Genomic DNA, 26,238 nt, shown 5'->3' with positions numbered 1-26,238 from the left:
ATGTGATGGAGGAAGGATGGAGGATCCGGAATCCGGAGGTTCTGGTCTGGGAGGCAAGGATGGCGTGGTGGATTTGGATTAGTCAACTGGGTATATTTGCGGTTTAATTCCTTGTCTGCCCTTGCCTGGGTATATAAGCTTATGTGAACGTATATCTATGTGGTTTCCCTTTTCACTCTGGTTGGGTGTATTGATGTTGAGCGGGCGTTGAGGCATAATATTGCAGCAGTCTTTTTCCATTTGGTCGGAGAGATGATTCTATCTATTGAGAGATTGCCTGCATCGGAAGAAAGATGCGATACGATACGATACAATAGCTTCGCTTCTTTCCTTGCTGGGCTTCATTGTTGATGGCACGGCCACCTGGACTCTCGAGATTCCGGAAGAACATACCAATGTAGGCGGAGGCCACCTCAACTAGCATCTTTGGAAATGGCGATTACCAAGATCCACGGCTATTCCGTCTATAGCTTTCGTGGTTACTTTGCCGTGGAAGTCAAGTTTGTCAATGACACTGGGTTGTACCGCGCCATTGTCCCCCTCCGGTTGTTCTGCCGGCTATTTACGACCTTTACCTCGCGGCAAACAAGCATAATCGTCACCTGACGGAACCAAAAATTTGGACGAAATGAGAGGGGGGAAAGGTCAGCTCATTATTAACCGATTTGATTTCGAAAGAGGACTTGCAATTTACGAGATTCGGGGTCGCATGTTGATGCAACGGGATCTGACGCCGCTCTTGCATATCACGAACATGCCTACGATAGGATCTTGGAGAGTTAAAGGGGCATAGCTGTGCGCGCATCGATCGAGTTGGTCTTTATGTTTCCATAAAAGGGAGCCGTGACGCAAAGGTTATTCCCTTTGTTTATGAGCTCTGGTTCAATGGAGGGAGAGAAGTACTAGGATGTGTAAGAGGGTGAGGATTTACTGCATCCTCTTCTGAAGCTGTGTCTCAGATAGCAGCTCGCTCTCGAAAACGCCCGCCGCAAAAGTTTACTTCACTACGGAGTACTTTGTAGGCACATGTGCATAATACTTCTCCCTGTCACTAACCAGAAGAGAAGTAACAAGAAGCCCTGCAGAAGAAAGACGTCGTGAGTGAGACGGACGGACGGGCGGTTGAGACACGCGCAGGTGAGACAGTCTAATTGAGACAAGACAAGATGAGACAAGACAAGACACTTTGAGGCGAGACATTGGCAGACTGCATGACAGAGTTACCTACCTAGTATTATGCCTTTCTAGGGATCCTTGAGGGATCCTTGAAAGATCCTCGAGGGATGGAGCCGGCAAAAGCTTAATTGCGCATCTGACAGGACATATTGTGAGGATCATCTTGCAAGCGGGCGTTGCCGAGATTGGAGCAGGTCACCAGCAATTGTCGCTTCAGTTCAGTTGCACGTCTTGAATCTTTAAGCTCATCTGACAGCGCATAAAATACGGGGTTTAGCGTGGATCAGCCTGGGTCACGCTGCTCTCACGTGCTGTTGGCTGGTACCTGAGCCTGTAGCGGTGCCTGTAGCTGTTGCTTGCAACCTCTAACTGCAATGGGCAGTCGCCGAATCTCTTCGTATTGCATTGCGCAATCCTTCTTCGTATTGTCAAGACAAGAGCCGTCCAAGCGCCCTCGTTCGCTGCATCGCCACCGGCTTGCGTCGTATCGCAGCGGCTATTTTCGATCACAGAGTACGAGTACAGCACTAACGAGAGGCAATAGAGAAGAAGAAGAAGGGAAAGAAAAAAGAAAAACAAAAAAGAAATGGGACGGCACTATGCACTCCGGAAAATTTGCAGCAAGCCAAGCGCCTCTCCGTTCCTGAGCGATATCTATCCGCTCCATTAGCCGGCAAACACTCGCAATTTTACCAGCATCTGCGCTTTAAGCTATTGGGCACGTCAGCTTATGGTGCGGCGCAGCAGCCAATCACGGCGGCCCGAGTGGCCTCGTTGAAGCGTTCTAGACGCGGGCATGAAGCTGTTGCGACGACTAGACGTGGGATCCACCGCGCGGGGGGGGCATCCAGAGAGGGAAGCAGACAGCAGAATCAGGCACGAGGACAAAAGGCTTAAATACAGAGTTATGTTTTAGCCAGATTGTCCTTGTGTCTGGAGGTGGAGGGCCGGGCGAGATACGAGTACAGGGACAATCCAATCCTGCAGATGCTGCAACTCTACGGAGTAACATCACTCATGGCTTCTCCCAGCCAGACCAGCCCAAGCAGCCGTGCCGTCTTGAGACAGACATGTCAAAAAGCACAGCCCGGCTCCATCTGTGCCAGCGCTAGCACGATGCTCTAAGACAGCTTAATCTCACGGATTGTTCCCTACTTGACAAGGAGCAGCTGAAAGGAGTATGTAAAGCCGTATTGGGTCCGTCTTGGTTCGTTGGTGACCTTAGCTCCGGCCGGGGGTTTCTTCTTTTCGTGCTGGTCATTTCTTTCCTCCTCTCTCTCTCTGTCTCCTTCACCTTCGCCGCCGTCTCTCTTGTCCTCGTCATCGTGAGCCCTTTTCACCTTGTCGTGTCGCTGAGTCGCGTGGTTGTCAACACCGGGAGACTCAACTCAACAGCGACCCTCTGTCAGCATGCTTCTCCACGAAAAGGCAGACCCGTTCTCGCCACTCAGGCAGATCCTGCACCATGTCTCGCAGCGCCGCTACCGAAACTACGCCGCCGTCGGCATCGCCCTCGTCCTGCTCTCCATGGTCTGGCTGAGCGGCAGCTTGACGCTTCACTCGAGCAGGCAAAAGTGGCACGACGACTTCGCCAACACCCGCGTGCCTGAGTGGGCCAGCCGGGCCAGCAAGGCCAACGACAGCCGTCTAATTCCAGCCAATATCTGGCAGATAGTCTTGCCCAAGACTCAACCGTTTCTGGGCGATCCGAACCACGTTCATGTGGACGTCAGACAGCTTGAACACACGGCTTCATGGATAGCCATGAACCCAGATTGGCAATAGTACGTTTATACAGCAGTTTCATCCTCTTCTGCAGGCGTCCCATTGTATCTTCTAGTTGCTAATCTTGACTGGTTAATCCCTGCAGCACTCTGGTTGGCCAGAAGGGTGGTGACGAGTTCGTCGACAGCAGCTTCGCCCACAACCCCAAGATCGCCGAGGTCTACCACAACATCTCCAACGTGGGCCAGAAGTCGGACCTCCTGCGATACCTGCTGCTGGGCGTCCACGGCGGCGTCTACACAGACACCGACACTCTCGCTCTCAAGCCAGTCGACGCCTGGGTCCCGGAAGCCCTCCGAAATAAAGCCCGTCTAATAGTGGGGATTGAGTTTGATCGCCGTGACGGCGGTCCGTGGGCCGACATCCCCCACTGGCTCCAGTTCTGCCAGTGGACCATTGCTGCTGCTCCTGGCCATCCAGTCTTTAACAAGATGGTTGACCGTGTGCTGCATTCTCTCGACGACTTGTCGGCTCTCCACGGACTGCCCATCAGCCAGCTGAAGCCCGAGAGCTTCGAGGTTATGAACTCGACAGGGCCGGCCGCCTGGACCGACGTCGTCTTTGAGCAGTTGCAGGAGTACAACCCTCAGCTCACCGACACGAAGGATCTATCCTTTATGTCGGAGCCTACCCTCATCGGCGATATTTTGATCCTGCCCATCGACGGCTTCGGCATGGGCCAGGACCACTCAGCCAGTACCAACGACGGAAGCATCCCCCCGACTGCCATGATGAGACACATGTTCCATGGCTCTTGGAGAGGAGAGTAATGGGACGGATACGGATTTGTATAAATAATGGGATTGTATTTTATTTTACGAGGAAGCGTTTTTGGCTATGGATATGATATACGTTACAAAGCATCTTGTGTCGAAAGGGTTTTGTTTATGAGCTTTGGCACTTGGGTTACGGCCTCTGGGCGATTTGTATTGCTTCTTCATTTGCACATATTAGGGACATAACGGATACTGTTATTTTGATCAATGCGTGTTGTTATTTTTTTGATGGTACGAGTTGCTGTGGTTGGGGTGGGTGTTACTTCTTGGTGTAATTCTAGTGGTCTGTGTACGTTATGTGTATGATAGATTGACAAGAAGAGTCTGATGGAAAAGGATGTGTGTTTGAGAAGTATTTGTCATGCAGAGTCACTTACACGCGCGATGCCAAGACGGATATATCCTAATTTCGGTTGTGAGGTGTCTTCTAATCAACATCTATCGTAATCTGCCAATATATCAAACTTATGGTTGCCCATATATTAAATAGAGGAGCCCATTGTGTAACTATTCAAACTCGTAGAAAGACAGAAGGATATGGCAAAGGTTGTTAGCAACCTCGGGTACGTCAAAAGGACTCTTTTTTCGTATTAGTCCCAGAGTGGAGTCTTTTCGTAAGACGCTGCTGAATATTCCTACCCTTTTTTGTGGCTCTTTTTCTTAGTATGTAATATCTCTCCCCCTTTCACCTTTCGCTTTTCTCTCTCTCTCTTGCTAATTAGTTGTATTTGAATCTTTGCGCTATTCGCTATTGTTGGGAAAAGATAGAGGCGTACGATTTCTGAGAAGAGACTCGTTGTTGTGTTTGTCCATCAGTTGTATCAAAACGTAAAGCCATGTTACACTACACAGAATGATACACCACGCTTTATCCTTGGCTATCGAGCACAAGTTGATTTATAAAAATAAGAGACTTTCCGTTAATGATTTTATGAACTGTAATATCATATATATCTGTCACAGCCATAAATCCATCAACTTCTTTTAAAGCAAGATCTCAAGAAGATTAAACGAGAAGTTCGTCTTGAAGAGTGAGTCCTTAGAATACAATACAGTAATCGAAGTATCCTTTCTGATTACCCTGCGTTTCAAAGCTGTTATGTTAAAACATGCAAGATCTAGTCAACAAATGGATGCTAGCTAGACTACTTAGTACCCGTGGCTTGCAAAAGAAACTATATAAAGGGGACCTTTGTCTCCCATTTCTTCAAGAGATCAGAGACAAACACACTCTTTTACATATATCTAACTGTTAGTCTCATGTTGCACAACATTTATTCCATTTCCCCGTATTTCGTTACTCTTCTTTGTCAATATCATGTCTGGCAGGTATGCGTCGTGCATCCAAATCTCTCAAGCACTCCATCGCCGTCTTTCCCACAGGATTTAGAATGTAGAGCACACATGATAGCTACAAGTCAAAATTATGTATGCTGTGTATTCAATCAAACGGTATCATATTTTGTCACATCTTTAACAAATGTTATAATACTGTAAATGGTAAGAGATAGACACACCTGATAATCAACCTCAAGCTCAAAATTGCAGACTATGATATAAAGCTTTCGCATATGGTAATCAAAGGGTCGTCATCTAAAGGACATCCTCTCCGTAGATAACAGCTCTGAGTCTGGATTCTCAACTACTGTAAAATGGCTGGAGTGTTTCCCACGTATTCATCGTGCATCTTTCGTATTGTCGCCCAATGGATACCTCCCAAATGTCCGGACATTGCAGGAATAATGATCACGCCATGAATCAAATATCCCATCAAGCAGTTGCTCGCATTCCATAAACACGGAGCAACACCATCCGCAGCTTACCAGACTACCCATTCCAAACTCTCTCGACGTGCAACTCCAAAATATCCATCTAGGTTCACTCCTCCCCCTTTCCAAGCATAACTCCACGAATCAGCCTGTGCCCGTAACATCCGCGGAGCCCAACCGCTCCCAAATCACAAATCACAAATCAAAACGGCGATAGTATTACAATCTCGGTCTTTCTCACGCTCTCATCGTGGTTCCCTGGACCGATTCAAGGGTGGCCTTTTGCAAATCTGCAAGGATTTGACCTTGTGACCTCTTGATCCCCTGAATCATGCTTCGCGATGACTGGACGCAACCTTCTTTCTTGTGCTTGAATGCCCGTATACGGTGTCATGATACCATCAGTACGCAGGTAATTCTGCCGAGAATGATGAAAGTATTGCATTCCGTGGACTCATTTTCAAAAGTTCGACCGTGATATCCACAGCTAGCAGTTCACGCCGGATGGACTCTACGGCAGCATTCATATCGGCCTATTTACGGGGGCCAAGCTGCAAGCCACGGCTGTCTTCATTTTATTCGACAACATTCAGTACTCACCGCTGGGGCGTGCATGAATATCGACCTCCCGTGAGGCCTCATTTCTGGTCATCTGCCACTGCGCATCTTCCCTTGAGCCACCGGGCCGAAGGAAGACGAAACCACAGCACAAAAAGTCCAGATAAGAGACTCCACTGTACGATAACCTCATCTGCGTTCCCCCACGAGGGACCTCCTAATGGGTATTTCCCTATATCCAAACATAGCAACAATGTTACGAGATAACTGGTAGACTTCTCGGCCCGAACCCCATACGCCCGCAATTTTCGATCAATGCAACCGAGAAGCGCCCGAAGGCAGCAAAGAATGTTCAAGCACCGTATCAATCGCTTCTACTGACATCTCTAGAAGAGACATCGTGTAATCGGCTTCTAGAACATATCAAAATCTCTTCCTAGCCCCCCACGGAGAGACTTGAGGGCTGAAGCTGATGTTGGAGAGTGTGGAGCACCCTCTTGACCGGCGACACGAGATTCGGTACCGAATAAGCCCGTGATGACGGACCAGTGCTTTTGAATGTCGCATTGTTGGTAATCTGACATGTGCCTCCCGCTGCCGACTCGGCGTATCTTGGCTCGGCGAGATAGCTTGCTGTGGGGAGCGCACGAGTTTATGCCATATTAATTCCGGCGAGGCTGACGAGATGGGATTCAAGAAACCCGAGACGCAAATCTATCCACAATCGCCGAAAATTGCACAGGTTTTTTTCTCCACATCTCAATCGTAAAGAACTATACTGAAGGTGCATTTGAGAGTAAAGATATAGCATGGATGGATCTGTATGAGATCGGGTCTGCCAAGTCGCAGGCGACGCACATTATTACTAACAATTGTCGGCTCATGCTTGACCGGGGTGCGAGGCGCTAGCAAATCAAAACAGCTTCAAGCAAGCAATAAATTGGATGAAACTCGGGAACGCAAAGTCTCGGATTAGACAATGGGATCTACTATTGTTTCCCACGTGCTGTGGTACTTTGTTCTTCTCCGTTTCCCCTCCGGAATGTATACGGAATACGCGTACACGTACCTGGAGAGAGTTTGTGCAAGTGAGTAAAGGATGAACAGAAAAGTAAAATTCTTTGGGAACCCACCAAAGCCACATGGCAGCCAAGAGTGGGCTTGAGCTGGAGCATTGATTCCCTGACCTGGTTTGCTGGTGTTGGTCGAGACAGGGCAGGGCCGATTGTGGTGTCAATCCTTCGCCGCCCAGCCGACTTGGCCGTGGAGCCTGTGGCGTTTTTCACCGAGAGTAGGGCCCTTTTTACGTAGGCGTGACCAAAGCACCGAGCAGGAAGCCGGTCAAGCTTCGAGGCCCGGTGCCGGTCAAGGAAGCGCCGTGCCGAAGATCAGCGGCTTTTCGTATCGTGTTTACGGCGTCACTCTAGCGGTATGGATGGATGGATGGTGCATCGCTGGCGCTACTCGATCGGGCCAGGTCAGCCAACGTCATGCCGTAGCTTGCCGCTTGCAACAATGCCCAAACAGGACGTGAATGGGACTGGTGGCTTGGAGTGGCGCCTTATACCTCCGAGACGAAATCAACGGCGTCGCAGCCATTGTTCTTCGGGCATCGATATCAACGGGATGTGAGACTGGATTTGGGTTTGGCGATCCGACAAGATCTGGTACTGTATTGTCGAGATCCTTTGAGGTAACAACGAGCGGGGAAGCCAGATGTCCATGCTGCGAGATCCGTTGCTCTAACGAATACTGTGTACTGCACTCCGTAGATGGGTGTTGATGTAAAGAAATCTGTTGGTTCTGTCTAGCGCAGGCATCCATCCATTCGGTCCCATGGTACGATACCGGTATGCCCAAGCCAATGCTTCCATGGCTTCTGATGAGCGGAGACGGCATGAAGGGAAGGGTCACAAGATGGCCACCAATTGGCCGTGTTTCCAATCACGGGTTGATTTGACCACGCGGTTTTAAGGCTCGGATGCAAGCTTAAGGGCGCGATACAACGTTGTACAGTACGTTTTCTGCATCCTCAAGTCGAGCTTGAGCCGTCTGTCGATGCGAAGCACCAGTGGCTAAGCAAAGCTCACATTCACACACTAACGTTGGTGGTTTCTGGTGGCAGACGAGCTTTTCTTGGGTTTTCCGTCTGTCTGATGTTGACTAAACACATGCCACCGTGCCATTTCCATTCTTGTGCGGTCAGCAGCTGCGTGCGGAAAGGCAGACGGAAACAGCTTCGGAAAACCAAATTCATACACAGCAGAACTGAAGGGAGAAAAAGAGACAAAAGCAGCAGTGGGGAAGCTCCATGGAGACCTGATCCGCTCCAATGGAAATGGGCCGGGGAGCCAGGATGCGGTTAGCCCTTTCTCGTGTCCACACAAGCTTGGGGCTAACAAGCCGCTGTTGTTTGATGATCATTTCAACACGAATAATCAGGATTGGGCTGCGGCGGCTCTCGCCCGTACTGGTAAACCGACGGCCATTTCGAGCTGTAGACAAGCATACAAGCACTGTGCATGAATTCAGGACTGCGAGAGGCCCAATGAGAGGCCCTGGCATGGCTCGCTAGGGGTGTGCAGCTCTCTCAGGATTAGAGCCCGCGGACTTTTAACTCTATAGAGAAGCAATATAGCTGTGGCGGGTCCCATTGGCTGATCGGAGACTTGCTGATGCCCATGCAGACGGAGGCATTTAGGCGAGGTGAGGCGCGAGGGATTCAATTCATAGCCGTCGGCTGGTGACATTCTTACTTACGATTTGACTCAAGGCTGTTTGTTGACAGGTCGAGGCTGGCGTTAAGACGACGTCATGCAGATAAAGTCCGAGGAGCGAGAGGCAAGGCAAACCTTACTGCAGACAGTTGAGGTTGGCTGCTTAGCCATATCAGGTGATGAATTGGGGTCCAAAGAGCGGTGCAGAGAAGCAGTCACTTTGCAGGCGTTGGTTGCCAACAATCACCGATGAAACGATGCAGCAACACTCAAAGGCATTCCTAGATTTGGGGAAGATGCAGAGCTTGGGCCGCCGCTGGCACCGTGTTGGACGAACTGTATGTGTAGGATCCCAAGCCATGTGCGAGGTCTCCATCCATCAGATTGACGGGGTTGCTGCTTACCCATACTGTACAATCTTGTGTTGCATCGGACCATCGTGGTGGAGAAGAAGAGCTGAGTTGGAGGGAAGAAGCTGTCCTGTTCCCCTGATGACTGGCTGGTGTGAGGGGTCAGAAAAGGGAAAAGAGACATTCAGAGAGAGAGAGAGAGGGAGAAAAGAGACAGCGGGAGCGGATCGGCAAGCGGCCAGGCGGAGCGGAGAGCGAGAGGCTCAAATCAAACCAGCCAACGCGGAGCTGGCTTGGTGGTGTGACGAGCAACGGTCAAAAGTGAGGTTATACAGGATCAGAAGTGGAACTCGGTCCATGTCCAGCAAATGAGGCCTGGCGAGAGAGACGAGACAGAGAGAAGCCTGGTCATGTGCATGTGCAGTTTTTGGAGCGATACTGTGCGAGATTGCACGTGAATACTGTGGGAAGAGGCCCGTATTTTGCAAAAGCCGATCACTGCCGTTCTGAGTCGGTGATGGACAGCGAGCTCCAGGTTCGCCGTATTGGCTGCGGGGCTGGGCCTGGGGTTTTGTCTTTTTGTGACGAGAAAACCCGATTCTGCAATGCAATTGCTGGTTCCTGTTTTTTTTTTTCTGGGGTTTCACGAGACACGCCCTAAAAAGGGCCTGGATGTGCGGAGTACAAACAACTTGTACAGTAACTTGTATAATATGGCTTATAGCCTATCAACTCGCCTTACGCAAGCAACCAAGACTGGTCGATGCCAATACCGACTGACTGCCGCTCCCTCTGCATTGCCGTGCCAAAGCCGGCGGAGGATAATTTCAACCAGGCGACGTCATTTGGCCAAAGCCGGGGAAGTGGAGAGCCACAGCGCCTCTTCAGTGGCGCCGAGGCCTAAAGGCCCTGGCCGCGAGCCGCTGAGAGTCGGGAGCTAGCACACAAGCGGACAAGGGCGTCTCTGCTAGCACGAACCTCCGTCTTTCAACATACGAGGACGGGCATGTACTGTACGATGTGTGCATGAGTAATATTGGCCAATGCCTGCTTTCAATGTTGCGGCGAAGGAGCTGCTAAGGCACTACAGGTGTGTGTTATATGCTCGTACTAGAAACAGACGAGTGTTAGTGCTGGCACGGTGCTAGCGGGACATACCTAGGGTCAAGGGATGTGATCGGACGCTCATCGTGCATCGAAACGACAGGACAAGGGCTGAGTCAAAAAAGCGCCCCCAAAACAACAAGAAACAAACACCATCAATGGCAAGGTCCTACAGTGCTGTACTCTGGATGCCACACACCTATACTCACATACACACACACACCAGTTCAGCATGCCAATATTTGCAAGCAGTGGCAGATGAGCCCTTGGAGGCGTCGGCAACTCGCTGCCGACACCAAATGCAGCCGCCGCCAAAAGGAGGCCCGACGCAAGCCTCTACTCGCTCAATCGCCATCGCTCGGCAGCTTCTAGTGGCCATCTAGACGACTCCCAATCTCACGCCCCTCCGACGGCCAGACTCTCGGCGACATGCAACCCCCCAGATGACTCCGGGAGACGAAGAGGGACAAGAGGCTGCGAGCCCAATGGGCCAGCCGGCGATCCTCGAGCAAGGGGCTTCACTCGGGGCCCGGCTAGCACAGGTTAGCTGCCTTGCAACCAGCGTGAGCCGGGGTGCCGTATTTTTGCATTTACGTGTAGAAACTCGAGAAACATGCATGATACGCGTGAGCTGGGGGTCCGAGGATGCAAATGGCAAGATTCGGCCGTGTGACAGCGGGTGGTGTTACCGGGCCCTGGGTCGATGGATGTAGGAGCAAGTACCACTTGTGCGAGCTGGCGAGGGTATATCGCACCACGTTTAGGCGGAGCTGATGGATTGCTTTTTTTTTTTTTTTTTTTTTCGTTCTTTTTTCTTCTTTTGCTAGTCGAGAGACGAGGCTGTTGTTGTACGTAACACGGCCATCAAGTCCAATGTTGCAGAAGAGGCGAAGCTTGGTTGCATGTATCAATTGAGTTTTGGCCATGCATCATACATGTACTCGTACATGTACCTACCAGGCAAGGTAGCACTCGATGTGATGTGCACCTGAGTCCTGAGGCACCCAATTGTTCTGGTACTCGTACTGTACAGTAGTACCTAAGAGAATCACCACCTTGCATGTACATGTAATTCCTCTTCCAATCATCCGCCTCATTCCTACCTGTACTGGACTTTTGCTTCGACCGCCCCTCCACAACACCCACTAATGCTCATCAATCCCAATGTCCAACGCCTCTTCCCCAGCCCCCGATCCCTGGACCTGGAGATACAGACAAACTCGGAGGGGTGGTGGGGGAGCAGCCTTTGCCTACTAGGTTAGAGGCTGTATGCCTTCTTGGGGGTCAGGGGGGTCCAAGGTACAAAGTGCCGGATGGGGCAGTACTCGGAGCGGTACCTCGGGCCTGGCTGCTGATACTCTGCCAGCTCCATCGTCTCCTCATCCCGCATGCGACTTACACGCGCTTCCTGGCCCGCGGTGCTTGTACTTGTGCCTCAGCGCATCCCGGAAGCGTCAGTACCTACTACTCCTCCCGCAAGAGCCACGGATGGGCGTGCCATGTACTCGATACCCCGGATCCTGGAGCCCCGTGGCTTGCCCCGAGCAACTCTCCTGCGCGCCCATGGAGAATCCCAGAAAGCTTCCAGCAGGCTAAAAAAGGTTGGGCGAGACCGGGGTATGAGTAACAAGTAGCATGGAAAGCATTGCATCGTCTCGTTGTGCTCTGCCCACGGGCCACGGGCCACATGCCTGGCAAGCCTAGGAAGCCTGGGAAGCTGCCACAGACAGCTGCCCGCAGCATCGACTGGCAGCTGCTCGCACAATTCCGGCGTAACGGCCAGCTGGAGCTGCAGCTGCAGAGTATATATAGGTCCTCCCCCTTCCCTCTCGCTCTCTTCTTCTTCTCTGGCTCCCGTCTCAGTCACCACGATTCATGGTCAAGGTCCTTTATACAAACCATCACGAGTGAGCCATGGCTATCGGCAACATCTACGTGATTGCCGCCGTGTCCGTCGTCGGCGGCGCGCTCTTCGGCTTCGACATTTCGTCTGTGTCGGCCCAGCTGGCCGAGCAGTCGTATCTCTGCTACTTCAACCAGGATGAGAATCCCCCAACCACGGCCGACGGCCACTGTGGTGGTCCGCGATCTCTCGTCCAGGGCGGTATCACCGCCTCCATGGCTGCCGGCTCCTGGCTGGGAGCTCTGATCTCGGGTCCTCTGTCTGATCGACTGGGCCGAAAGTACTCCATCATGGTTGGATGTGTCATCTGGTGAGCAGAAACCCAAGAGAAAAAAAAAAGGAGACGAGACAATGTTTCACCTGCTAACCGCCATCCCTAGGGTCGTTGGTTCCACCCTCTCCTGTGCCTCCCAGAACATTGGTATGCTCATTGTCGCCCGTATCATCAACGGTCTCTCCGTCGGTATCGAATCTGCTCAGGTCCCTGTCTACATTGCCGAAATCTCCCCTCCCTCCAAGCGTGGTCGATTTATTGGTATGCAGCAATGGGCCATCACTTGGGGCATTCTCATCATGTACTACATCTCCTACGGTTGCTCCTTTATTGGCGATGATAACCCCGTCAGCTACAACACTGCCGCTTGGCGTATCCCATGGGGTCTCCAGATGGTCCCCGCTTTCTTCCTCTTCTTCATGATGATGCTCCTTCCCGAGTCTCCTCGTTGGCTCGCCCGCAAGGACCGCTGGGAGGACTGCCGAGCTGTGCTCACTCTCGTCCACGGCAAGGGTGATCCTAACCACCCCTTTGTCGCCTACGAACTGCAGGACATCAAGGATATGTGCGAGTTTGAGCGACAACACGCCGATGTTACCTACCTCGACTTGTTCAAGCCTCGAATGCTCAACCGTACCCTGATTGGTCTCTTCACTCAGATCTGGTCACAGCTGACTGGCATGAACGTCATGAGTAAGTACCTATTCCAGAGCAGCAGGCTCTTGTAGAGCGACGTTGGACTAATTTGCTTCTCACCTCAGTGTACTACATTGCCAACATCTTCTCCATGGCTGGCTACAGTGGCAACGCCAACCTGCTCGCCTCGTCTATCCAATACATCATCAACGTCCTCATGACCGTTCCTGCCCTGCTCTGGGTCGACAAATGGGGTCGCCGTCCCACGCTTCTCGTCGGTTCCGTCCTCATGGCTCTTTGGATGTACGCCAACGCCGGTATTCTTGCCACCTACGGTGAAGTTGTTCCCGGCGGTATCGACCACGTTGCCGCCCAGTCGATGCGTGTCACAGGTGCCCCTGCCAAGGGCCTCATCGCCTGCACCTATCTCTTTGTGGCCTCCTTTGCTCCCACCTGGGGCCCTGTCTCCTGGACCTACCCTCCAGAGCTGTTCCCTCTCCGTCTCCGTGGCAAGGGTGTCGCCATGGCCACCTCTGGAAACTGGGCCTTCAACACTGCTCTGGGTCTCTTTACTCCCGTGGCCTTTGCCAACATCAAGTGGAAGTCGTACCTCATCTTCGCCGTCTTCAACACCGTCGCCTTCTTCCACGTCTTCTTCGTCTTCCCCGAGACTGCCGGAAAGACCCTGGAAGAGACTGAGGCCATGTTTGAGGATCCCAATGGCATTCCCTACATGGGAACTCCTGCCTGGAAGACCAAGGTCGCAACCAGCCTCACCTCCCGTGCCGAGCGTGGTGATATTGAGGCCAAGATTGCCCATGATACCGAGAAGCCTCCGATCCACACCCACGAGGAGGAGACTACTGCTTAGTAGATGGGATATTTAATAAGCCATCTTGATGATGATGATAATCTTGCGTTGGGGGTGAGCTTTAGTTGATACCCTGTTGTGGAGGTGTGGCCTTGCGCCAGAAGGAAGTTTATGATGCAAATGTTTAATAGTCGTACTATACCAATACCATCACATGTTGCATTACCTTAATTTTGCCCTTGGTGTCTTCAAATTTGATATGCCTAACTCTTGAGTGATGGTAAAGTGCTGGTTTTGCACTTGAGTCTGACGGCTAGGCCGGTTAATTCCAATGGGGGCTGTTTAGGAGGGAAGATCCGGTCTAGATTTTGCCAATAAACTCTCCAAATTCGGCTAAAGAGCACACTCATACTCTCAATTTGTATATTTGTATTAATGGGCATACATGCGTATTTTCACGCTTGAATCTCGCCGAGTTCCCTTGAAATTTATTGTTCGATTTCTCTGCTCAGCAGCTTTGATCCTGAATAGCATTCGAAATGTTTCGTGACCTCTGCTATTAAAAGACCCTGAACTGCCGCGGCTTTGTTGTTTGTATCAAGAGTAGGATAAAAATACACCGCTTCTCCACCAAAAAAAAGATGCCATTTATGAACAATATATCCTAACATTCCAAGAAATGTCATCTCTTTAGAAGGGAACTGGGGATTTACAAACCCAATTATGAGCTTGCATGATTTGTATCTGGGTACTCCAGTCGCTTAAATTAAATGAGTAATTGAAAGGATAGATAATAATAAGATTCAACTTCAAGAGGCGGGTGCTGTTATGTCGTTTGATTCGTTAGGTGAATTCTCGCTGGAATGTTCATGTGTGGCACGGCGCCACCTGGCGGTTAGACTGGGCGACAACTCGATTAACACGAATTGGGACGGTTGATGGGATTTTATTGGATGGAATGCGCCACTGAATACTTGGAGACAGTATGAGATTATGTAGTTGATGACTATTCTCGTCGGTCTTTCTTTGTTACGACTGATGAAACATAATGCAATCGAAAGAGTCAAAGACAAATTTGTTGGCGTTTCCTTGTTAATATGAAGTACATGCACCTAGAATCTGACATCTGTACCGGCGAAAAGATAATGAGTAGCCCTTGAAACTCATTTGCATATATGCTAAGATGCTAGATCTATTCATAAGCGGTATACTGTCTGTCTGTCTGTCTGTCTGTCTGTCTGTTTCTATTCTAGGAGTCATAAACGCCGTTCCATGCCATGCCATATAAACATCATGCTTCAAAACCATCACGAAACATTTCAATGTGCATATAAACATATCCCTTCACTCATCAAAGCACATCAATCCCTCCTCAATCATCGTCCACCTGCAACAAAGCCGTCATCCCAGCCCACCCATCGGCGGATAATGTCGTCGACGGTCCTGACGCCGTCTCGTGTGGCCTCGACTTCAAACCACTCCTTGTGCTCTCGTCCACAGGCCTCACAGGCGCCAAGGTCGGCGCGAAGGCCCATGCCGCCGAGTTCAAGGTGAATGAGGCGTTCTACCTTTTTGACGTGGGGTGTAGGGTGGGGAGAGGCAGCGGAGGCTGGAGAAGGAGCCCTTCCCCTAGTATGAGACGAGGCGGATGTAGCATCAAAGGATGAAGGATTGGATGAAGACATGTAAGGGTAGAAGCGGAGCAGGGTAATCGAGTGGCCGCACTGGCGGGACCATTGGTTCATGCGGCGCTGGACGTTGGCGGCACGGCCGATTTTGAGGAGCATCGTCTTTGGCTTCGGGTCCCTGCTGTTCTTGTTTTGGTTTGCGAATGCAGAAACAACGTCACTGGGGCTTCTGCTGCGGTTGCCGCCGCCACGAGGGGGAGGAGCGAGGAGATCGCGCGCGGCATCGACGGGTGCTGGCTCAGCGGCTGATTCAGGAGTGAGCCAGAACATGTAGATGTAGCCAGGTTCGTCGGCGTCGGAGGGCGGCTTAGCGACCTCGGTCATGAGGGCAGAGGTTGTGGTGACATCGAGAGAGTCTGGGATGAGAGACTTGAGGTGGCCAGCTGTCGGGGCCGAAGAGCTGGTAGGGCGAGAGTATCCCTGATGATGCGAGGGACGGACGGACGAGGTGGAGGGTCGAGGATGTTGCACGGGATGAGGCTGCGGCCTGGGCTGAGCAGGTCGAGGAGGCTCGTCAAAGTCTTCTTCCGGCACGCTGAAGCAGAAGCAAAAAGTGGTCGACTTTGGCTTGGGTCTGCCGCCGTAGGGCTTCTCGGAATCGTACCGGCCAGGCTGCGAGTTCAAGTCCACCAGCCCAAGCCTGTCGGCGAGGGTATCCAGACTCGAGCGGTTCTCAGCAATGACGCCGCCGTAGGGAGACGGGCGTGGGGCCGAGCTCGACTTGCGCGAGCGGCCGGCCTGGTCTTTGTGCTGCCAGCAGTACGAGCCCTCGCCGTCGTCGTCGCTGGGCGCCAGATTCTTGCCGTTCTTGCGCGGCGGGTTGCCTTTGGGACTGACGGGACGGCGGCATGGTTTTCCATCCCCGGTTATGCCCTTGCATGTCTTTTCTGGATTGAGGGAGTCTGTCCTACCGAGCATCGACTCGGGCGTGGTGCCGGAGAAGGCAGGCATCGTGGAAGAGCTGAAGTTCGACAGATGAAGAAGGAGATTGGAGTGAGTCGGGATCGCGTGTCGCTGTTGTCGAGGAGAGAAGTCTGTGCCCGCCGTTAAATACAAAGCATCAGCTGCTGCTTGCCGCTAGCTTTGCAAAATCAGAAGCAGAATCAGAATCAGAATCAGCACCAGCACCAGCAGGGCCACGTCGGTTCGTCTTTGCTGTCCCTCGCCCAGGGCATCAACGCATTTAAGCTATCAGGGGTCCGTTCGCCTCGTGGTTTGCGCTGATTCACCACGGCCGTGTCCGTCTCCAGCGTCAGTCATGGTAGCGACGACCCCCTGGCAAGCGCCGTCAAACCCTCATCACTTGGCGCCGAATGGTTGGGCGGCACGAGGGCCTTGGGAACCTTGCAGCAGCATCACGGTCAGTCTCGTGTCCAGCGGTGGCTGGGGGTGGATTCGCATTCGCCTCGGTGGATTCGGTTGGGCAAGCCGGGGTTTGCGAGCTATCGCGGCCCAGGCCGACAATTGCGCTGGCGCTGTTAGGCCGCTAATACTCGCATGTACTTGTACGGCCGTATTGTATGCGTGCATCTCCATCTGCAGCTTGAGTCAATCAATCAGGACGAGGATCCATGCGTTGGGCTGAGCACGAGGCCAAGCTGGTTTGCACCGCCATCGTCAAGCACGCTGCACCGCCACAGTTTGCGGCCTCACGAATCAACACCCGCATGCTGCTGAAGATGTCCGCCTTATCAGATGATGCATCGTTCATCGTTGCGACACTCCCCTTGCATCGATCATCATGCGTCAGGTAGAGAATCACCAATTAGACTGAATCTGGGGTAACACAGCAGCACGTACAGAAAGCACGGAGCATCGCCATGTCCGTCTGCGCCAAAGCAGTGACTACCCTACCCTGTAACTGTTCATTTTGACAAGATGTACACATTCCAATCTCTAAGTTGTCCATCTATCCTAGTCGAGCTTTTATTAATCTATGGGTATCGGGTCATCATAAATTGCTCACTTGTTTGTACATTCCCAGCCAAATTCAGTATCAATCTATTGTACCCGTAGTTAAACTCGTACTACGTGCATATTCAATATACCCACACTATCATCGTCATTAGTAAAGTTAAAAAGATTCATACAAAAAACAAGCTTTTATAACTCGATACTATTAGAAACTATTAAAAACAAGCTTTTTGAATAAAGATGCTTACTGTAATATGTGATCCCGGGAGAATGGATCTCTAAATGTACGTGTATGTTGACAATAGACCCCCAACTTACGAGAGGCGCACCAGCACAAAGCTAATGTAACTGAATGGTCCAATGACTCTGTGACAAATTCATCGAATTACTGCCAAAAATAGTCATGAAAGTTTTACCAGATCTCGATTATACTTCAATTTCGTATATATTCTATCCTTTAATGCAGGTCAAGTTGCGTAAATCATAAACTCATGTACATCCGTCTTTTATCAACCAACCATACTCCATAGCATGACTTAATATCCTGGCCGCATACCCCCATTTCCTCCTTGCATGCCGGGATGGGGATAACCACCTTGCATTCCTCCTGAATTTGGCGAAGACCAACCTTGACCACCGTATGGTCCTGGACTCGGCATTGGAGATTGGCCTCCCATGTTCATGTGCTGCTGAGGAGGAAAGCCTTGGTACTGGCCGTGGCCTTGCATAGAATATTGAGGGTTGGGCATCATTTGGGGCGGATAACCGCCGCCGGGCATCATTTGAGGCGCATAGCCCATAGGCATCATTTGAGGAGGATAGCCGCCAGGACCGGCAGGATAGCCATTAGCCATCGGATATGCAATAGCAGCTTGATTTGGTGCTGCAGCCCTAGCTTGGGTTGCCGCCATTGGGTTGATTGCGCCGACAGTCTGGGGGATAGCAGTGACAGCCTTTCCCAAGACTGATTCAGCGCCGCCCACAGTCTTTCCGAGGACGTCGGCAGTATCATGTGTGATGGATCCCAGGAGGCCACCGTCCAGCGTCTTGGTGACTATTGCGCCAGTGTTGTCAACAACTTTCTCAAGGACGCTGAAGAGACTCATTTTTCTTATTGTTGAGAGAATTCAAAGATTGGACTTTGTTTGTCTTTTTGAGGCTAGTAGAGGAAAGGAGAGGTAGCTTTAGTTGGCCTAAAGATAACGAGCTGAGCCTATGATGAATTCCCGGGAGTGAGGTTATGATATGCAATTATTTTTCTTTCGGGGGAACAGAGATCTCTATATAGGAATTTGAAGAGAGAATCTTCCTTGATTCACCTTTAGATCTTAACCTCTTCAATAGATAATGAGGGTCTTTACGTTTATCCACGTTAGCGAGGCTTTGTGCCCAAGAATATGTCATGATGCCTAAGAGAAGCGAGGAAGCTCTCATACTGCCCAATGGCCTCTAGGATATAATATCACTGACGTGTCTTGAACTGACGTGTCTTGCCTTGAAGTGTCCTGCGCTGACATGCCTTGCACTGACGTGTCTTATACTGATAAATGGCGGGATAGAGCCTGGCCCTATGCGCGATGATGCCTGTAATCCATAACTCTCAATATTCACCGAACGGAAGTTTGTGTGGACCATATTTCAGGACAACCTAAAGTCACTGCATGTATTACACTCTTCATGTTATCTATTGCGGGGTGATATCAGACTCTATTGGCTATATGGAGCCGCCCGGATACGGTGCATGCGTAAGTGATTGGCTAATCTATGGTTGCTCACCGAATGGAATTTTGACTGGTCAATGTTTGATGAAACCCAATGACAACAGTACCTTAATTAGGCAGCTCGGCATAATGTCAACAAAAAAAGGCAAAGCTTGTATTTCAGCCTCAGAATCCACATTTTGGGAATCTAATATTGTTAACCGCAATGTAGCATGAATTTCACTACATGTATGTTAGTTAGGCTGTTGAAACGAACATGTCAACAAAGACGAAGCAGAAGAAAAGAAGCCACCTTCAGAGTCGCCCAAGTCTACGCCAATCCACCCTCTCTTTTAGTGGCAGCGCTGCCCAAGGGTTATACTGATTCTTTGGGCACCTTATACCGAAGATGACCTTTTCCATTTATCTAGTAGTAGCTTTGTACTTTGTAATGATGGTGGCAGCTGTTGGACTGCGGCTCCTACAAGTTTTCTATTTTAACCTTCATGTCCCCCCGACGCCCCTTCAAACTGGGAACAATGTTCAGCAAGTTGGAACAAGAGCCCATTGTCATCTCTTCATAGTACTCAGTTTTTTTACCCCGAATTGCCCATTTCCAACAAGCGTCCTTGAAATACATCAGCCATGATCAAGAAGCCTTCTATTCGCCTCACCCACAGAGAATACACTATTGGGTGGATATGTGCATTGCCAAAAGAAGCCGAGGCAGCAAGCTTCATGCTAGACGTGGAGCACCTGCCCCTTTCAAATCCGAGAGCTGATACAAATGCGTACTGGCTTGGAGCCATTGGCGATCACAATGTTGCCATTGCTTGCTTACCGTCAGGCAGCTATGGTAACAACAGTTCGGCGACGGTCGCAGCTCGAATGATATCTACATTTCCTAACATTAAAGTGGGTTTGATGGTAGGAATTGGAGGTGGCGTCCCCCCAAATGTTCGGCTCGGCGATGTAGTCGTCAGTCAGTCTATGAATGGGCATCCTGCAGTTGTTCAGTGGGATATGGGTAAGACAGAGGAAGGAGGCAAATTCAAGCGAACAGGCTCTTTGAACAATCCGCCCACAGCCGTGATGACGGCACTGAGTAAGTTCAGGGCTACTTCAATAAGCTCTCGCCAGAAGATTCTCGATTGTTTGGATGGATTGAAAACTCGGTCTGATGTACCGAAAACCTTTCTCAAGTCTGATTCGATGAAAGATCCGCTGAGTGTCACTCAAGGTGCCGAAGGTAACGGGCAAGACTTGAGAGAAGATATGCAGATTCACTACGGCCTAATTGCATCAGGCAACCAAGTGATTAAGGATACTGCAACTCGAGATAGACTCAACGCCGACTTCAATGGAAACGTGCTTTGCGTTGAGATGGAAGCGGCCGGATTGATGAATGAATTTCCGTGTCTTGTCATCCGGGGCATTTGCGACTATGCAGATGAGCATAAAAATAAGGTCTGGCAAGAGTATGCAGCGGCCGTTGCTGCGGCCTATGCAAAATCACTCCTCTCTGTTCTCCCAGTGAGTGAGATGGATGGGCTGAAATCCATTAAAATTGAAGGCAAGTTGGTTCTCCAAACGGTTGCAGCAATGAGTTTGACTAATTTGACATAGATGTTGTCTCATCCACCTTTCTTGAGGACGTAAAAAAGAGGTTTTGGGGTGATAAAAAAGAGGATGCTACTCAACCCGGTATGTTTCAATTTACCAGAATGACATAAAACGCGCACTGACCACCATACGCTCGTAATAGTTGCTTCCGAGAAGACTTTGGAGAAGGAGATGAGTGAAAATCAGAATGGCCAGACGTTACCATCCCAACCAGAAACGCCTACAAATGGTGACACTGGAGCTCCATTAAGGGACACACACCAGCAGCAAAATCCTGTGAGACAACCGACACAGCCAGATCACCCAACATCATCACCTCAAGTCCGCGATATTGAATTCGGAATGCGAGACATTAATATCAACTACCACCAAATGCCGTCGCCTCCAGCAGGACAGAATGGAGGCAACAATTCAGAGCAGGAGAAAGACAGCAAACCACCGTCATCTCAATATGAATTTAAGCAGCAAAGGAATAATACATCTGCATTTGGAAATAGTTGTACGTCTCAGGCCCCTGGAGATCATAGTAACCTAACCAATCCCCAAGCTGAAGGGCCACATTATGGAGGGAGCCATTCGCAGACACCACGTTCTCTTGACGGACGTTTTAATGGAAATGTCACTGATCAAAGCGCTTTTGGAGGCGGCCTTCAAGAACAAAACGCTAGAAATCTTCCGACACAGCCAGCTGAATGGTCTGGAAACGGTACCTATGCTCCCAGGACTCCTGGCCCGCGAGATAACCCTTACCAGACGCCACCATACCAATCACCGGTCAACAAGAATAACATTAATACTCCAGATCAGTATAATGGCGGTTATAATGGCAATACCCAGGAGCAAAACGGCATGAATCCTCAGACACCACCATCTACATGGTCTGGAAATGGTGGCTATGCTCCTGGCCCACGCGATAACTCTTACTATACGCCCCCGTATCAGTCACCGGTCTACAATAACAACAACAATACTCCCGGTCAGTATAGTGGAAACTATGCAGGCAACCTCCAAGACCAAAACGGAAGTAATCCTCAGACATTGCCTCCATGGCCAGGGAACGGTGGCTACAATCCTGAGACCACTGGCCCCCACTATAACTATCACCAGACGCCCCCATACCAATCACCAGCTTACAGTAATACGCCCGGTCAACACCTTGGATACGGTAATGAAGTTGCGCCGACGGTTCATTGCAGCTACCCCCAGACTTCGCCAACTCAGGGGTTCAGTGGCAATGGTTATCAGAATAACCTTGGCGATTACTACAATGCTTACGGTGGGTGGCCTGGAATCAATGGAGCTGCAACGGGAGCCAATGCGCCATACAATGCTTTCCCAGGCCCCAAGCTGAATGACCCGCAAACAAGCCAAGCTCTGTTTCAGGCAGTCAGGAGAGGGGATTTACCCGCTGTTGAGCAGCTTCTGAGAAGCTCAGCTGATCCAGAGGTGAAAAACACATTTGGGTATACGCCGCTATGGATAGCCGTGCAAACTGAACAGCTGGCTCTCATTCGGCTGCTCCTGCAGTATGGTGCTGACAGGACAGCAATGAATACCTACGGAGAGACGATATTGGCTTGGGCAACCAAAAGAAATAAGAAGGTTATTATTGAGACACTATCTTCTATGTAAAGAGAATTGTGTATATGAAGAGAATTATTTTATGAAATCTCAGTTATTATGATCTATTCCATTCAACGATCGCTTTCAACTGTACAGCAGGGCGCTGGTACAGGAGACAAATGCGTTATTCTGTGGCCTGCTGGAGGACAAAGCTTCTCGGCGTCTCAGACGCGGCAAACATTTGGTATTGCTACTTGTAGTTATTATTAAAAGCCACTGGGCGGATGGGTCCGGTATCCCGCCGTAACAATATTGTGATTGGGTGGCTTCAACCACAAACGGCAAATGGCAAACAACAAGCCAGCAAATAAAGAACAATCATTTTTGCCTTGATATCTTTGCATCCACTTCAACGGATAGATGAAACCTTCTACATATCCCTTCATTGTATGATGAGGTGGCCTGGAACCCAGCCACAGCTCAGCTTTTCGTCAAAGGCAAGAATTGTTGCCTCTCCTTTGAAGCTGCAGCCAGCCTAGACTAGAATCCTCCCGGCCTACATTGCAAGTTTGAACAAAGACTTTCATTGTTACAACCAGGCAGCACTTTAGCATAACTGGGGACCACGGGTAAATGCTTCTTTTTGGCGGTAGTGGTAGCATATAAGCCTCATTTACTGAGGTTTCCCCTCGGCTTTGATCCAGCCTATCTTTTCAGTAACCAACATCTGCTATTGTCTTTTCCATCCCGAACACGCACTGCTGCTCCTCTCACAAGAGAACCGATAATCGCCACAGTTGCCTTACCATATCTTTTTTTCGCAGTCGTCTTGACTTGCTGTTTCGACTACTTTGCCAACCTGAACCGCGCCTTCACATCCCCAGCCACCGCTCCAACCCATCTCCCTCGATCGAACGCCGCGTTACAAGGCCTCCGGCATTATACTTCATTGCTAAAATGATGCTCGTTACGGACTACCTCAAGTACGCGTTCGTATTGTCGTGGTATGGATGCCGCTTGGCTGGATACATCGTCTTCGACATCTGGCTGTGGCATAGGTTTCATGCTTTCAACCTTCTACATCAATACGTGGATGAGCGATATGGCAAAGCGGCTTTCGCTTTCTCCATTGTCTTTACTATCTCCTATGGAAACTACGTCCTCTTCCTCATTTCCCGCTTGTCCAATGCGGCAAAGGACGCAAGATCGTGGCGACGTATCAGGCAAGGCTTCTCCCTCATTGAACTCGTCACCTCTACCGTTTTCCTCGTTCGATACTTCCTGTGGCTCGAACAGTTTCAGGCCAATGGAGAAGCTAAAAATGTCAGATACTGCATTGCATGCATTTCTGTTACGGCAGTTGGCATTTCTTGTCAGCTGTTATGCTTCTTCTTTGGCCTGGAGCTGTTCGACATTGCCAGCCAGATTCGTCAAAGATGGTACAATCGCAGGAATACCAGGTTTCACATGTGGGACCAAGTGATGGAGTTGCAAGAAGCTCCAGAGCGGGAAGGGTATGCATGTAGGGACATGGAGGTCATTGAGAGGAGCATTGAGAGGAGCATGGAGAGGAGCATTGAGAGGGACATTGAGAGGGGTGCTGAAGTGGGCGTTGAGAGGGGCATTTGGATGGGCGTTGAGAGGGGGATTGGGATGGGCTTTGAGAGGGGGATTGGGATGGGCGTTGAGACTCGCATTGAGGGGGGCATTGGGATGGACCGAGTGATTAATTCACAGCCGTTGTAAAATGACGTTGTAAGCAGCGTTAAGAATGATTGTCAAGGACACCGAGAGGAATGGTGAGAAGAGTTGTATACGCTGGCATTAGATTGATAGACTGGGCCGGATAGATTGATAGACTGGGCTGGATAACTGGCTGAGAAGATTGCTGGACAACTCCTCATAGCAGGCGGTAGTAATTTTACATGTTTTTTCTCCTTTGAAGCTACAGCAAAATCAATCTGAATCATCTTGGCCAATGAAAGCAGGTTTGAACAAAGACCTTTGTCATTGCAAACAGGCAGCCGTAGGCGCTCAAATTTGGGCCAACACTATCCCTGCTTGCAAAGGCAAATTTAAACAAAGACTTATATTAGTACAAACAGACAGTCTGCAAACACACGTAATGCCATCGGCTATGCGCTGCTTTACCAGCAGTGGCAATATAAATTTCTTGTTACCCTCTACTTTGTTCCAGCATCTCTCTTCTGCAATAAACGCCTCCTATCACTTCTTTAATCACCAACAAGCATTTGTCCCCCTTAGCCATCAAGAAAAGAGTTTCTATCACCGCTACTCTCTCTCATTTTGTGCTACCATTTAGCCACTTCTTTATCCGCAGTTGTCCGCTACTTTGTCAGTCAAGGTCGCATTTCGCATCTCAACCAAAACCAACTCATCATAGGCCTTGTCACAAGCCCTCTGGTATTACGTTTCGCTCCTCTAAGATGTGGAAATGCATAATCCTTTCGATATTCATAATATTTTATTCTTTCATCAACGCCCTCTTTCTTGTGGGGTATGGATTCATCGAAGCTTGGCTGTGGACGCTTCCCAACGCATTCGACACAACCGAAGATCGAGCATACATCAAACTTGCTCTTTCTCATTTTCTCATCAAGTCTATCGGTCATGTCATCATTTTGCCCATACCACTAGTCATATTGGCTACAAAGATTGCATGCAATAAGATTTTTGAATGGCCAACTCTCAAGTTTAAGGGTTGCGTGGCTACCATTGGGGCTTTGGCGGCCCTCATTTGCGCGTGCGTCATTGCTAACCTTGTGAGCCTTGTCATTGTTATTGACGACGCCGTGCTCTTGGCTCGCTTTTCCAAATGGCTTCCACACTTTAAGGCCAGCGGCGAATCGAGAAATTTTGGATTTTGCGTCGCATGCATCGTTCTTTTTGCAATTGATCTTTGGTGTGTAGCCTGGGCCGTCATGGCATCGAGTGCCTATTGTTTTGTTCTATGCATAGTGGCGTGTGTGAATGGCAAGAAGATTCTTGATGTGTTCAAAAGTAAATGGGAAGAGGTGCGGGATTCTGACGTGGTAACTCGCCTTCGCCAGTCGTTGGGTCCAGATAAACAGAGTGTGGGAGCTTGCCCTCACCAATCGTTGGGTCCGGGTGAACAGAGTGTTGGACAGGACATTGAGATGCAAGGAGAAGTTCGTTGACCGTCGTCTGTGGCAGTATTCGGTTGGTCTCAAGCACGCTGAGGATTTCATGGATGTTTAGTGAGAAGGATACACTAGAATAGAATAGATACGGTCGGTTGTCTAATTGAGTAACTAATATGCGCCTTTCATGGTAACGGTAATGCCTATGTGACATGCCATATTTATGATATACCATTGAGTGTAGAAAAACCAGACATGCGGTATCGTACATGAAGAAAGATGAACCCATCATCGCCGTTACAACTCTAGAATAGAGCCTCCTGCAACATGCTCAGATCATCAGCCTAGGAGAGTAACAGAAGCGCTTGTGAAATTTTGCCACCAAGTTACATTGAATTTTGAGGTAAGCAAGTGTGTTGGCATAGTCACGAAATAATTACCAACTATTTTAATAAAAAAAAAATCCCAACTTACACTAATATATAAGTTTATAGTTAATTATGTTAATATATTTATCTTTAAAATAAAAAAAACTAATGTACATGTAGCTTTTTTATAAATAGTTAGTTTTTATTTCTAAAAATACATAATTAATACTTAACCTTACATGTACTTTAATACGTTAGGACCTTGGGGTGCAATTTCAAAGATAGTTAACATCCAATGCTGACCTACCTTACCAAGCGAGCATCAGAAAAATAGAGACGGCAAAATCAATACGTGCTTACACTGGAGCAATATGCGCCTAGTTTCTCCAGCGCCGTGCCCT

At 49.7% G+C, this 26,238-nt stretch overlaps 8 protein-coding genes across 8 annotated transcripts; 5 read left to right on the top strand and 3 right to left on the bottom strand.

Moving 5' to 3' along the window:
* Window positions 1-2,202: 2,202 nt before the first annotated feature.
* TRIVIDRAFT_89619 (glycosyltransferase family 32 protein) lies at window positions 2,203-4,068 on the top strand (the record flags this gene model as incomplete). Its single annotated transcript, XM_014098294.1, has 2 exons — window positions 2,203-2,960; window positions 3,047-4,068. 2 exons carry the CDS (start codon window positions 2,587-2,589, stop codon window positions 3,729-3,731), a joined length of 1,059 nt encoding a protein of 352 aa, XP_013953769.1.
* A 2,384-nt stretch (window positions 4,069-6,452) lies between these two features.
* Window positions 6,453-6,929, bottom strand: TRIVIDRAFT_92817 (uncharacterized protein; the record flags this gene model as incomplete). Its single annotated transcript, XM_014098293.1, has 1 exon — window positions 6,453-6,929. One exon carries the CDS (start codon window positions 6,646-6,648, stop codon window positions 6,478-6,480), a length of 171 nt encoding a protein of 56 aa, XP_013953768.1.
* Window positions 6,930-12,095: 5,166 nt separating this feature from the next.
* TRIVIDRAFT_76958 (uncharacterized protein) lies at window positions 12,096-14,085 on the top strand (the record flags this gene model as incomplete). Its single annotated transcript, XM_014098292.1, has 3 exons — window positions 12,096-12,448; window positions 12,519-13,105; window positions 13,174-14,085. The coding sequence occupies 3 exons, from the start codon at window positions 12,150-12,152 to the stop codon at window positions 13,917-13,919; spliced, it is 1,632 nt and encodes a 543-aa protein (XP_013953767.1).
* A 947-nt stretch (window positions 14,086-15,032) lies between these two features.
* Window positions 15,033-16,665, bottom strand: TRIVIDRAFT_80945 (uncharacterized protein; the record flags this gene model as incomplete). The annotated part of the gene is made up of 1 exon (XM_014098291.1): window positions 15,033-16,665. One exon carries the CDS (start codon window positions 16,496-16,498, stop codon window positions 15,236-15,238), a length of 1,263 nt encoding a protein of 420 aa, XP_013953766.1.
* A 1,217-nt stretch (window positions 16,666-17,882) lies between these two features.
* On the bottom strand, window positions 17,883-18,681 carry TRIVIDRAFT_216522 (uncharacterized protein; the record flags this gene model as incomplete). The annotated part of the gene is made up of 1 exon (XM_014098290.1): window positions 17,883-18,681. One exon carries the CDS (start codon window positions 18,565-18,567, stop codon window positions 17,998-18,000), a length of 570 nt encoding a protein of 189 aa, XP_013953765.1.
* Window positions 18,682-19,806: 1,125 nt separating this feature from the next.
* On the top strand, window positions 19,807-20,787 carry TRIVIDRAFT_46556 (uncharacterized protein; the record flags this gene model as incomplete). Its single annotated transcript, XM_014098289.1, has 1 exon — window positions 19,807-20,787. The coding sequence occupies one exon, from the start codon at window positions 19,807-19,809 to the stop codon at window positions 20,785-20,787; it is 981 nt and encodes a 326-aa protein (XP_013953764.1).
* A 1,338-nt stretch (window positions 20,788-22,125) lies between these two features.
* TRIVIDRAFT_8763 (uncharacterized protein) lies at window positions 22,126-22,368 on the top strand (the record flags this gene model as incomplete). The annotated part of the gene is made up of 1 exon (XM_014098083.1): window positions 22,126-22,368. A coding segment is annotated over one exon (243 nt), but the record flags the coding sequence as incomplete, so codon positions are not given.
* Window positions 22,369-23,304: 936 nt separating this feature from the next.
* On the top strand, window positions 23,305-24,093 carry TRIVIDRAFT_67969 (uncharacterized protein; the record flags this gene model as incomplete). Its single annotated transcript, XM_014098288.1, has 1 exon — window positions 23,305-24,093. The coding sequence occupies one exon, from the start codon at window positions 23,305-23,307 to the stop codon at window positions 24,091-24,093; it is 789 nt and encodes a 262-aa protein (XP_013953763.1).
* Between the last annotated feature and the right edge of the window lie 2,145 nt (window positions 24,094-26,238).

The sequence above is a fragment of the Trichoderma virens genome (assembly GCF_000170995.1).
Source record: "Trichoderma virens Gv29-8 chromosome Unknown TRIVIscaffold_83, whole genome shotgun sequence".
Lineage (NCBI taxonomy): Eukaryota > Fungi > Ascomycota > Sordariomycetes > Hypocreales > Hypocreaceae > Trichoderma > Trichoderma virens.
Note: the sequence above shows the minus strand (reverse complement) of the source record. Positions and strands in the feature narration are given on the sequence as shown.